Source organism: Nerophis ophidion, linkage group LG22 (genome assembly GCF_033978795.1).
Source record: "Nerophis ophidion isolate RoL-2023_Sa linkage group LG22, RoL_Noph_v1.0, whole genome shotgun sequence".
NCBI lineage: Eukaryota > Metazoa > Chordata > Actinopteri > Syngnathiformes > Syngnathidae > Nerophis > Nerophis ophidion.
Genome location: NC_084632.1, coordinates 19,712,854 through 19,726,995, shown reverse-complemented (window position 1 = coordinate 19,726,995; position 14,142 = coordinate 19,712,854). Strand labels below are relative to the sequence as shown.

Here is a 14,142-nt window from a genome sequence, read left to right as displayed (position 1 = left end):
CAGACACAAAATCCCAACAGCTGGAGACCATCACTAATCAGGAAGTCTATCACCTGAAGCAATCAAATCCACTCCTTTAAAGTCTGCAGCTCAAGCTCAAACTTCAGGCCAACAAACACTGCTCGAGGACAAATTACCAAATACAGAAGATGCCAACAAACACTGCTCCAGGAAAATTTACCAAATACAGAAGTGACAACTGTTTACAGAGACCAGGGTGGCTGACGGTGAGATAACTTAATATTATTTTGATGTTTGGATTTGATATGTTGAATTTATTTTAATTGCCAAGTGGTTGGTTGTTAAATGTTTAAATGTCAAATCCTAACTGTTAAGGGTCACCATATGTACGTTTGGAAACACTTTTACTTTAAAAATGGTTTATTGTAATTTGTTTATATTGGTCTCTAATTGCATTTGTATTTGTCAACCTTTTCCAAAGGTTTTTCACCTTACAGTTATTCGATGAAAAAAGAGACAATCAAGTCCAAAATAAAAGGAGAAACAAAGATTTGTCTCATCATTGGATTAAAACAAAGAGTGAAGTCCCAGTGAAACCCCTGGTCAAAATATCAAAACCCTTTTCAAGTTAGGGGAGAACACAAACAAACAAACATAACTTGACACCTACTGTTAAGCATGGTGGGTAGTCAATCATGCTCTGGGGCTGTTTCTCTGCCTCAGGTACCGGGAATCTCCAGCGCGTTCAAGGCATTATGAATTGTATTTCCTACCAGGATATATTAGCTGCAAATGTCGTGAAGTCAGTGACGAAGCTGAGGCTTAGGAGACGTTGGACCTTCCAACAGGACAACGATCCCAAGCATACCTCCAAATCAACATCATAGAGTGGTTGCAGAAGAAGGGCTGGAAGACTCTGGAGTGGCCTTCACAGTCGCCAGACCTAAATCCTATAGAAAACCTGTGGTGAGACTTGAAGGTAGTTGCAGCATGCAAGCCCAAGAATATGAATGAACTGGAGGCCTTTGCCCAAGAGGAATGGGCTAAAATACCTGTAAATCGTTGCAAGAAGCTTGTGTCCGGTTATGTATCACGTTTGAAGGATGTAATTACTGCCAAAGGGTGTTCTACTAAGTACTAAAGATGCATGTAACTAGGGTGTTGAATCATTTTGTCAATGAGATGTTAAGAATAATGTCCTTTTTTGGTATTTTGTAAAATACAGTGTTACAATTTAAGTTGCATTTGTCTATTTGACACATCTTTATTTGATATGAATATAAACAAAATACGGAATAAATGTCCAACTTGCTAAAACACCAAAATTGTGTGGGGGTTGAATAATTTTGATCACAACTGTAAGTTGATGATTACTTATGTGTAGAAAAATCTCTATTTATAATTGAATCACTTGTTTATTTTTCAACAAGTTTTTTTGTTATCTATATATCTTTTTTTCCAAATAGTTCAAGAAAGACCACTACAAATGAGCACTATTCTGCGCTGTTATACAATTTTAATAAATCAGAAACTGATGACTTTGTGATGTATTTCACTTCTTTAACTCTTTTTTTCAACCAAAAATGCTTTGCTCTGATTAGGGGGTACTTGAATTAAAAATATGTTAACAGGGGGTACACCACTGAAAAAAGGTTAAGAACCACTGCTCTATAAATCTGAATACAAATACATTTGGTTTCGCAATACAAATTTTTAAGAGCGGCTAGAATACTCTATAAATATAGCAATACAGATTTTTTCTTCCCCCCCTCTACACATAGTTTAGACAAAACCCTGTTTGACTTAAGGATTATATTTTTGTGTTGTGTTTAAATAAATGTGTTTTTATTGCTTATGGATTTTTTTTGGCTGCAGGTTTTGGGATCCCGGCCCAGCAGCTGACGCCATTAATGACATGCGCTACATTTGGGGTGGATTTGTGTATGTTCAGGACCTGGTAGAGAAAGCACTGACTGGAGTAAAACAAAGGATTGGCATCTATGTTCAGCAGATGCCTTACCCATGTTATGTGGATGATGTGTGAGTCATACAGTATGTTTATTCAATGATTTTTTGGGGGGTTATTTCTATAGGTGTCCCGATATAACTTTTTCACATACGATATGTTACCGATACTGATATTGATCTGATATGATATTTGCAAGCCTCAAACATACTTTTAATATTTTGTAGTGTGGAACGTTAGAAAAGGTTTCATCAAGTGAAATTATTCAGAGAATGAGGGATTTTATTTTATTCCATAGTTATCAATAGCTATGTGCACATGGACACATTTAATCTGATTAAAACCCTAACCAGGAAAAAAATGCTTCATTTAAACACGCCACTCGGAATATTCTAGCCCGATCACACATGTTTGGATCAAAATTTCATTCCGATCGGGTTGTTTATGCAGACACTCAGTCGGATTGGAGCATATGAAAACACATCTTCTGAAACTCTGGTTAAAATGATCTTTAGTGGGAATGTCTGTGATGTCAGCTATACTTTGGTGGTCGAGGGGGAAATCATTTTAATAGTCTCGCAATGCAATGATTGTCTTGCTGCTGTCTCCCCCCATTCCACATGTACAGATGTATCGTTATATACTGTTGAGTTTGTAGCTTTAAAACGAGACTAGCAAAAACCAAAGTACGATCTGGAATGTCAAGTGTCGATGTAACACTAAAAGGAAAGATCTAGTAGTCGTCTCAACGAGCTGTTTTATTCATGACCTCACAGATATTCCAAAATCTAACTGCTAAAGTCTGCTTGTTTCTCTCACAGGCCAACATGGAGGTGCTAAATGCATGCTTTTATTTCCTGTCGTTTAGATTATTGCAATGCCCTGCTCTCTGGCATTCCCAAAAAGAATATCAGAAGTTTACAATTGATTACAAAGCTCAGCTGCTTGCGTGTTGACGATGACCAGTTTTAAAGTCGCTGTATTGGCTCCTTGTCCATTTCAGGGTTGATTTTAAAGTTGTATTAATTAGTTTTTAAATTTCTTAATAGCCTTGCGCCTTATCTATCTGACCTGCTTCTACTGTATTAACTCTTGTGGATCCCAAGGTCCTCCGGTACTGGCCTTTTAACTTTACAAAATACCAGAACAAAGACCCAAAGTGAGGCAGCATTTAGCCACTCTGGGCCCCACCTGGGGAACAGCCTGCCAGGGAGCCTCAGGGCTGCAGATAGCGTTGAATTTTTTTTTTTTTCAAAAGGCTAGACACACATTTTTTATCAAGCTTTTTACTCATAATCTGTTTTTTATTTTATTGTGTTGTTTTGTATATCAATCATTGATATTTCTAGTATTCTACGGTCAATATTATGTTTTTATTAACTTATCAATGTAATATTTATAGTATATAAACAAAGTTTACATATATTTTATACAATATTTTTTAAACTGTCGTTAATTTTAGTTATTCTCAAGGGTGGTGTTTTCCTCCCATCCTCAGTGACATGTCATGTTTTGATTTTGCTTTGTTATCGTCAATAGTGCCGTGTGCGTGTTTGTGCGTGTGTACATGTGGGAATGAGTGTGTTTTCTTCTCTTCTATTTTTTTGTTTTGTTTTGTTTGTACAGCACTTTGTGTTTGCCATTTGCCTTTGTCTGAAAAGTCCTAAATAAATAAAGTTTGATTTGATTTGAGAATGGTGCAGGCAACAAGCTTGTTTTTTGTTTTAATATAAATATCATCCACAAAAGGGACATTGTTCAGCAATGTCCTTTATACTAATTTTCTTCCTTCCCATAGTTGTAAAAAAACATTTTTCATTGATATTCAGCTATAAGCCATCACTAACGAATGAGACCAGATGTTTTGGGTGGAATTTACGGGTTTCACATTATGGCATTTGCTATGCCAACTAATTGAGGGAATGCTTGAAACTCATTTTGCCTTTGGCATAATGCATAATAATTAGACAAGAACCTGCTCCTATCTCCAAACACTTGAGTTAGGGCTTGTATTTTTTAACATATTTTCACCAACTAAAATTACAATTTTTTTCACCTGTCTCTCAGGTTCCTCAGAGTGTTGAACCGCTCTCTTCCGCTCTTCATGACACTGGCCTGGATTTATTCAGTGGCAATGATCATCAAATGTGTGGTGTATGAGAAGGACGCCAGGCTGAAAGAAACCATGAGAATTATGGGTCTGAATACCGGAACATTGTGGCTCGGCTGGTTCATCAGCAGCCTCGTACCTTTTCTGTTCTCTGCTGCACTCCTGATTGCAATACTAAAGGCAAGACAAGCTCTCACTCTGCATCCAAAATATTACACAAAGTATAAGTGAAATAGTGAAAGCCAGAGTTAACAAATAATACTAACTCATATTTAACGATAAACCACAACACATTTTCTCCTAATGTTTCACTTTACTTTGTCTCTAGTGGGGCGATATCTTGCCGTACAGCAACCCGGCTGTCGTGTTTTTTTTCCTGTCTGCATTTGCCACTGCCACTATCACGCAGTGTTTGTTCATCAGTACAATCTTCTCCAAAGCCAACCTGGCCGCCGCATGTGGAGGACTCATATACTTCAGCCTCTACCTTCCCTACGTACTGTGCGTGGCCTGGAGAGACCTCCTTAACACAACCCACAAGGTCTTTGCTGTAAGTAAAGTCATGTTCAAGCAAAGGCATTACATCAGGGGTATCCAAACTTTTTTTATTCAGGGGCGGGGGTTGCGCATAGGACTAAAAAAATTGGACGGGGGCTGAAAGCCGATTTACTCATGTTTAATAAATAACATTTTCTTGAAAAAAATACCCTAATATTTGTACACAAATGCAATTTTGTAGTTAGAATGTCATGGCAATGGTTTGTAAATGTTTTACTGAACTACAAGTCATTGTTTTGCTCAAAACATGGTGACAGTAAGTACAGTAAGAATTAAGTGCACATTTTTGGGGGGTTTTAAATATGAATATTTCCTGCTTAACTTAAAACAGAATAAACTAAGTGTACAGCTTTATAATAGAGCAGGTTTCCAACTTTCATCCCTATCAAAACTACTGTGACAAAAAGTTGAGATATTTGCGTCACTAATATGACTGGTAACATCTCTATTGTGCTTTATTCATGAAAGAGCTCCTCTCAGTGAGATTGTCTTTCTGTGATTATTGTTTAATTTGTCATTAAATAAAAGCATTGCACACACTCATTAAACTGGAATAAATGACACTCCACTTATAGTTTAAAACAGCATAAATCTCTTTTCCTACCAAAGGTTGCAAACTGCATGTGTATTATCTTCATTGAATTACAAAACCCAAAACCAGTGAAGTTGGCACGGAATACAATGATTTGCAAATCATTTTCAACCTCTATTCAATTGAATAGACTGCAAAGACAAGATACCCAACGTTCGAACTGGAAAACTTTATTTTTTGCAAATAGCTCATTTTGAATTTTATGCAACATGTTTCAAACAAGCTTGCACAAGTGGCAAAAAAGACTGAGAAAGAAAAGGCATTTTTATATCTATGTTTTAATCAGACTTTTTGTTTTTGTCTGCAAAGATTCTACTCCTCTGATATAACATACTAAAACAAAAAGTTTGGACACCCCAGCATTACACCATCAGCCTTTTACTGTCAACTTAGGTCATTTCAATTTTTTTCTCCTTAGAGTTTTTTGTCTCCTGTGGCCTTTGGGTTTGGCTGTGAGTATTTCTCTCAATACGAAGAGCAAGGCATCGGCATCCAGTGGCACAATTTATGGTCCAGTCCTGTGAAAGGAGACTCATACAACTTCAGCACGGCGATAGTTATGCTTTATGTGGATGCTTTCATCTACATTATCGCAGCCTGGTACATCGATGCTGTGTTCCCTGGTATGGTTGCAGTCCTTTACTAACAAAGTAATAGTATATCCATTCATCCATTTTCTACCGCTTGTCCCATTTGGGGTCATAATAGTGTAATACTTAATCATGTTGGAATTAGTAGCAGTAGTCCAAGCTAAGAAATGGGACCATACAACAATATATATTATGTGATTGTTATGACTCACTATTTCTTTCACAAAAAACATCAATTAGAAAAGAAATCCGAACATACAGTATATTCTGTTATTCTTTAGTACTTTATATATAGTTCAGAGTTGCCAGAAGTATTGACAACACAAACAGACCAAGCTCCATTAAAAATGTGGGCTCTTGATAGAGTTGTGGTAAGTTCGGACATTGGATAGTGAATACTAATAGTTTTAAAAAGCCAATAGAATCAAAGAACGGAGTATGGAAGACATGCACCTGGGATAGGTTGATTGGCAACACTAAATTGGCCCTAGTGTGGGAATGTGATTGTGAATATTGTCTGTCTTTCTACCCAGTGTCCCAGTGGTTAGAGTGTCCGCCCTGAGATCGGTAGGTTGTGAATTCAAACCACAGCCCAATCATACCAAAGAATATAAAAATGGGACCCATTACCTCCATGCTTGGCACTCAGCATCAAGGGTTGGAATATGGGGTTAAATCATCATCAATGATTCCCGGGCGCGGCACCGATGCTGCCCACTGCTTCCCTCACTTCCCAGGGGGTGATCAAGGGGATGGGTCAAATGCAGAGGACACATTTCACCACACCTAGTGTGTGTGTGTGACAATCATTGGTACTTTAACTTTAACCCTGCCTTCCTCCCGAGTGCAGCGAGGATAGGCTCCAGCACCCGAAAGGGACAAGTGTTAGAAAATGGATGGATGAAGGGATGGATATTAAATTTGACAGCAAGTTCAAACTTAACCTAAGCAGTTTACCGCTCAACAATGACTTAAAAAAATGGCTGATTCTATCTGGTTCTCAACAATCATCTGGTAGCGCAATCGAGTACGCATCTGCCTTTGATGCCACATGACGTGGAATGGATTCCCGGCAACATCAGTTCCTGAATGTGCTTATCACTGCAAACATTAAGTTTAATAAATTAACAAGCTGTAGTTATTCTCGTTTAAACAACCACCAGAAATCAAGAGCTGAATGATCGAGATTGTGTCAAGAAAAAAAAAAATCACTTAAAAATAAAAATGACCTAATTCTCCCCTGTCGGTACATCATTGTCCAAGTTACATTATAGTGTCATCTTGCTCTTTAGGCGCATACGACATGTTCCCATGTTGGAAAATACAAACACATAATTCAGAAAACACAATTTACTATTTTTACAGACCTTGTCCAAAAAATTTGAATACCATGGAAACGTGTATTTATTTCCATAATTACATTCAAAACGTTAAACTTCCCTGCGATTAGGGGGCAACTTGTCCAGGGTTTACCCCGCCTATCGCCCGAATGCAGCTGAAATAGGCTCCAGCACCCCCTGCCACCCTGAAAGGGACAATCGGTAGAAAATGGATGGATGGATGTTAAACTTCCATAGATTCAGGCACCACTACTTAAACAATGTCATGTATGTAGTTGTTTATTTGTACATAATTTGGGCTTCTCTAACTATCTGTTGGCCCTGCGATGAGGTGGCGACTTGTCCAGGGTGTACGTCGCCTTTCGCCCGATTGTAGCTGAGATAGGCGCCAGCGCCCCCCGCTACCCCAAAAGGGAATAAGCGGTAGAAAATGGATGGATGGATAGCTCCCAGCCAATGCTACAGGCTGATTGTCTCTGTGCCACAGCGCATCGAAGCAGTGATTGAAGATTGAAGTGTCATTTTGAAAGTACCATATTTTCATTGATTTGATGTGATCCTAATTAGTTTTTTTCTGCAAAAACTGAAAAGTAAATGGTGATTTCTTTACACTATTGTGATTTTTTGATATCCTGTTTTGGTGGGTTTTATGAGCTGCAAGTCCAAATTTTGTACAAATAAACAACTAGACACTTGAAATTGTTTAAGATGTGGGCCTTGAATCTATAATCTATGGATGTTTAACGTTCATCCATCCATCCATCTATTTTCTACCGCTTTGCCCTTTCGGTGTTGCAGGGGGTGCTGAAGCCTATCCCAGCTGCCTTAGGGCGGAAGGCGGTGTACACCCTGGACAAGTGGCCACCTCATCGCAGGGCCAACAAAGATAGACTGACAACAGTCACACTCACATTCACACAGTAGGGCCAATTAAGTGTTGCCATTCAAAGTTTTGAATGGAATTATAGAAATATATAACTTTTCCATGATATTCAGATTTTTGGGAATTTTGTCACATTGTGATACATACTAATTTCCACTCATAATCAGAGCTGCACATAATGTGGTTAAATTACAGCTGTTTGTAATCATACATTTGGCCAGCAGAGGTTTTTTTTTTGTTGTAGCATGCATGAAGCTTCGAGAAACTCCCAAACCAATTGGCTCAGGTGGTTCAATGCTTCATGACCATAACTAGTAAATGCTGTACTGTCAGTCTCTGGTTAGGGTTGCTTGTGACGTGACCTCAGGATGCAAAGGACAACAGACAGTGTGCAGGTGAAAATATAATGAAAAAAAAAAGCTATAGTGCAACTGTGAAGTGCACTAGAAGCATAGAAAAAGCTATGCAGGAACACATTTTAAACACATCACAAGCATACTAAGCAGTCTACAAAGTAATTAACAGTGATCCAGCCCTACTCAACCGATATATATCAGCCTGATTGGCAAGGACGAGCAGGTGAGTTTAGAGTTCTATGTAGAGCAGCGCCCAGGACAGAGGTGCAGTGACAGGAAAAAGCGAAAAACAAGAGCGCTGGACAGGAAAAGACACAGAATACAAGACATTTATAACAAAAACCCAAGTAGTCATGAAGGATCATGACATGTATATTCTTACATTACTTCATAAAACTATAGTTGTTTGTAGTCCATTCTATTGTATTGTTTTTGATTCAGTATTTATTTTATAAAAATTTTACAAGCTTCTTTTTATTAAAAGGCATGTTGCATGTCAGAATTGTGTTTTTTTGGTGGGGGCCAAGCTATAAAATTGATTTCAATTCAATAAAACGGGCTCTTTTGCAATAAGAGTTTTTCAATGTATGAGCTGCACCACAAAACAAATTAAACTTGTATCTCGAGGTATCACTGTACTTTAATATTAGTGCTCCTAATTTTAGTCAGTGATTTTAACATTTTAAAAAAAAGTTGCTAAATAGCCAGGAAAATGTTTTTATTTGTGTTCTGATAGCATCTTATTGTATTAATGCTCACCCCTGGCTGTAAAAATATCTATCTTAATGGTTGATAAAGACAGAAATGCATGTAATCTATCATACACTTTTGAATGTGTTGATGCAAGTTCAATAAAGCACTTAAAAGCATATAGAGTAGGTTTAGTTTCTTTGAAATTAGATCATGTTGTATATGCTCTATTATTGCTTGTAACAATTTAACTCAACCCCTAACATGTGTATGTGTGCCTCAGGTGACTATGGTATCCCCCGACCTTGGCACTTTCCTTTTCATATGAATTACTGGAGTGGAATACCCCTGGAGGCCGGCATGCTAATCCCACCTGCCCCTCCTGAGCAAGGGGAAGGTGAGCTCCTCATTGCTACACTTTTTACTGCTTCTGCTTAAATGTGAGGGGTCTACACACTTTGTTAAACATTTGTTTATTGGAAATACAATCATGACGAATGTTGTTTTTTTTCCTCCCCCAAACAAATAACCCACAAAAATGCATCAATGCACATGCATCAATCAAATAAATACAGGTAAATATTAACATAATGGTTTATGGTTTGAGTTTATTTCGAACATTCATACGATTACAACATTATACATCATAATTTCCAATTTCTTTTATCAACATGTTCGAAATGGAGTAGGAAGAAGCAGTGCTGATCTTATCCTACCCCTTTTCCATTACACAGCAAGTTCTAATGCTTTTGTTCACTTCCTGTTCTCAGTGTATTCACAATAGACTCCATAAATAATAACTTACAAAAATAAATAAAAATGAGTGAAGTCAGTTGTGTTCCATATGGCGAGATAGATAAGATTATCAATAAATTCAGAATGTTTATCATGGTTCTTCTTTGTATTTTGTAAACACTTTTGAGTTTGAACAGTTTCCTAATTTGAATCATATTAGTACACCGTTTGATTTCTTTACTTAATCCATTCCACATACCGATAAACGAAAAGTTTTAAGTGTTGTGCGTTCATACAAATGTTTTAAACTATATTTTTCTCAAAGTTTATATTTTTCTTCTATTGTTGAGAAGAATTGTTTTATGTTCTTGGGTAGTACGTTATAGTTTGCTTTGTGTATAATTGTAGCTGTTTGCAAATTCACTATATCGTGGAGTTTCAATATTTTTGATTCAATAATACATTTTTTGAGTGTTGTCTATATTCAACATTATGCATTATTCTAACTGGTCTTTTTTGTAACACAGTTAGTGACTGAAGCATACTTTTGTATTTATTTCCACATATTTCTGCACAATAACTCAGATATGGTAACACAAGCAAGTAGTAAAGAATATGAACAGATTTTTGGTCCAATATTCATTATAATTGTATTTGCTGCCACTTTATTTTTTATATGAAATTTCCAGATCATCTTATCATCACCGCTGATGTACATCTCAAAATTCTCATTTAATTTACCGGTACTCTTTCAATTTCTATTCTGTCTATTTTTGTTTGTCTTTCTCTTCTACTGTTACTGAATAGCATTACTTTAGTTTTACTGAGGTTTAAGGGTAATCTGTTTTTGTCAAAACATCTTTTTAATTTATATATTTCTTCTGTTATTTGTATTAGCTTCTGTGTGTTCTCTCCTAAACGAAATACTGTTGTAATGTCCGCAAATAATACTAACTTTTAGTCTTTTGTAACTTTACCAATTCCATTTATATAAAGATTGAACAATTTTGGTCCCAGTATTGACCCTTGTGGTACGCCACAGGATATATTTAGTGTTGTCGACAAGTGTTTACCTAGCTTCAAATATTACTTTCTGTTGCTTAACTTCTTATCCAGTTTTTAAGACTAACCCTCTGATGCCATACCGTTCTAATTTTTTGATTAAAATATTGTGATTAATTGTGTTACATCCATAAACACTGCAGATGCACACTGTTTATTAATTTCCTCTGTTATTTAGATTAAAGCCATCGATGTTGAAATATTAATTTTGTATCCATATTGGTTCTCAGCGACTATTGTATGTTTGTTGATGAAATTGTCCAATTTGTTATTGAATAGTTTTTTGATTTTATTATTTTAGAAAATTGTGAATGTAAAGGAACAGTTCTATTGAGTTTAATTTGGTGTTTTTTTTAGTCTTATATATGGTGCAACTGTTTGGAAATGTCTTGTTTGAAATGATAGGTTACTAATGTACATTAAGGTTCTTAAGATCTCTTCAATAACCTATTTATTGGTTTGTATATCAATTCCATTACAATCGATTGAAGTCTTGGATTTAAATTTTTTTCACGATTTTAACTATTTCCTCTTGTGTCACTTTCGTGAGGAACATTGAGTTGAGATTTCTAGTTATATTGTTATTGAAGTCATCAGTTGAAATGTGTTCTGGAGTCCTTTTCTCCAATTTTGGTCCAATATTTACAAAGTAATTATTGAAGCTTTCAACTACTTCTTGTCATTATTTATGTTTCCATTTGAAGTATTGGGTGTCATCCCACTCAGTGCCATTTTTAGTAATGCTATAGAGAATGCTCCACGTTTGTCTCATACTGGTTTTGTTCCTGTCTAATAATTGACTGTAATATTGTTTTCTACATGTTCGTATAATGCTAGTTAGCTTGTTTTTATAATTATTGTATGTATTTTCTGCCTCTGTAGTCCACTGTGTTATAATTGTTAGATATTATGTATTCTTCTCATTGGAAGCATTTTTTAATCCTTTTGTCATTTATGGCTGATTGTTCGTTCTCTGCTTTCTACTTAGTTGTTTCCATGGACAATGTTTGTCGTAAAGCATTATGGACAGGTTTAAGAATTTACCATATCCTTCATCAACATTAAATTCTTTGTACACATTGTCCCAATTTTGCTTCTTGAAAGCAATCATATTATTCTCTTTTCATAGTCTTCAAAATGTATTTTTTGTCATCCATATTCCTCTTCTTGTCGTTTACATCATACATTGTTAAAACTGACAGATAATCCCTAATGTTGGCTTCGTAGACCACTTGTAGTGTTATTATCAAAATCATTGGTAAAAATATTATCAATAAGGGTGGCACACTGTCCTGTGGTTCTGCTTGGCTTTGGGATTTTAGGATATAAACCGATGCTGTACATTGTATCAATGAAGTCATCAATTGACTTTTACTTATTAGGGTTCAATAGGTCAACATTGAAATCACCACATAAGAAAATTATTTTTTTGACCAGTGTCCATACAATTTGCCTTGATTGAGTCTTCAAATGTTTCAATATTTGACATACATACGTAGGTGATCTATATTTACAACTGGTTAATATGCTTTTCTTTTTTCATGACATTCTGTATATTAAATGGTTTTGCATTCTAAGATGTTATCAATTCAAAATGACATGTTTTTTTTTACCACTTTATAATTCACTGAAATAGATAATTCCACTCCAATCTGTCAAATGCCTTTTCAGCTTCCATAGATATTACTGCCTCTACAGTATTAAGAACAGCCACCTCATACAATAAGTTAAAAAGACGTTGAAAATGAGAAAAGGAGTGCCTATTCCGAATTAACCCGGTTTGATCCGCATTAACAATAGAAGGGTATTCAGACGTTAAGGCAGCAGTTTGGATAATAATTTAAAGTCCACATTTACCAGGGTTATACAAAGTGCACGAAAAGGGTGCTTGCTATTTTTCAAGAGGAGAGAAATTGAAACTTGGTTGAGCGTTTGCGGGAGGCAGCCAGATTCAAACTATTCATTGTACATGTCCAATGATAGGGAGACTAGCTTATTCCAATTTTTTTTTTTACCCTTCTGGTCCCGGGGATTTTTTGTTTTGTAGAGATAAAGCTGCATCATTTATTCCACAGCAGTAATTTGTTTCTCTAACTCTCCCGCAGCAGACTGATCAATTGAGTAGATGTCCAGATTGGCAAAAAAAATGATCAAACTCAGAAGTAGAACAATGAGAAGATGAGTAAAGGGACGCATATAATTTTTCTAAATTCTTTATAGATCTCAAGATCATCCGTATCTATTCCTGAATCAGATTGAATCTGTGGAATATAATGAAATGCTGATATCTGGCATAGTTAATGAGCTAATAGTTAAGTCTACACATTTTTGTGAGATCATGGAAAATGTATCATTCACAGGTATGACATAGATGGCAAGTTTTCTTATAAGTCATATGTATTGTTTTTATACAAGCTACAATGGCGGACACACACACATTTCCAGGACTTACGCAGATCTCAAATACACATCAGCAGGTAACAAAAGTTGGTTTTGCATAATATTGCGAAACGAAACGCCAGATAATATGTCTGCTAATAGGTGCCATTTTGGGGTCTTTATATACAAACCATAATAATACTCATATGTTGAAGCACAGTACGACTGACTACGGTAGCCGTAATGCTCCGACAATCCATCAAGTGGTGCGGCTTCATAGTTTACCAAAGTTGTACTAAAACATTTTAACAGATTTTTGAGCGCTGTGTGTGTATTGTTCTATATTCTCAATGGAACATTTAAAGTTTTGGTGTTGTCTACTGGTGTCATCTTGCAGTCTACACGTATCTCTTATGTGTGACTACCATCTACTGGTCACACTTATCATTAAACCATTTACCAAATAAAATAGCTTCAATGCCGGTAGGCACAATTAGCATTATTCCGTTCATTAGGCGCACCGGGTTATAAGGCGCACTATTGATTTTTGACAAAATGAAAGGATTTTAAGTGTGCCTTATAGTCCGAAAAATACGGCAACTCATATTCTTTATCAAGCAACTTGACACAAACATAATTTAACTCCCTTATTGGCACGAAAACTTGTACCATATTTGACATATAAGACTTTTTAGCCGCAACTTCCTTTTAGAAGATTTTCAAATGTGCGAGCCATCGACCTGAAATGTTCCCACGCTGCCTCATCAGCTCTTTTTGGGTGGGAAAAGTTTGTTGCTTTGTCCTGCTGCCATTTATAAGCTGATGTAGCATACTAGCCTGTCTCTCATTAGGTGCATGTATGCACGCACACCGCTGATGTAACTTTGTTTTTGTTCTGTTCAGGTTGTGCCAAAAATAAA

The 14,142-nt window shown here is 36.3% G+C and overlaps 1 protein-coding gene across 5 annotated transcripts in view; it reads left to right on the top strand.

Annotated features, from left to right (window-relative positions):
* The window catches only part of abca7 (ATP-binding cassette, sub-family A (ABC1), member 7), a 110,181-nt gene that overhangs the window by 23,360 nt on the left and 72,679 nt on the right, over nt 1-14,142 (top strand). For all 5 annotated transcript variants that reach the window (XR_009803690.1, XM_061883442.1, XM_061883443.1 and 2 more), the window contains exons 14-18: nt 1,837-2,001; nt 3,995-4,217; nt 4,366-4,587; nt 5,606-5,810; nt 9,330-9,443. Coding sequence is in view for 4 of the 5 variants with exons in the window: in XM_061883442.1 (XP_061739426.1) it covers nt 1,837-2,001; nt 3,995-4,217; nt 4,366-4,587; nt 5,606-5,810; nt 9,330-9,443 (929 nt within the window). In the remaining variant the exon portion in view is untranslated. The remainder of the gene's footprint in view (nt 1-1,836; nt 2,002-3,994; nt 4,218-4,365; nt 4,588-5,605; nt 5,811-9,329; nt 9,444-14,142) is intronic.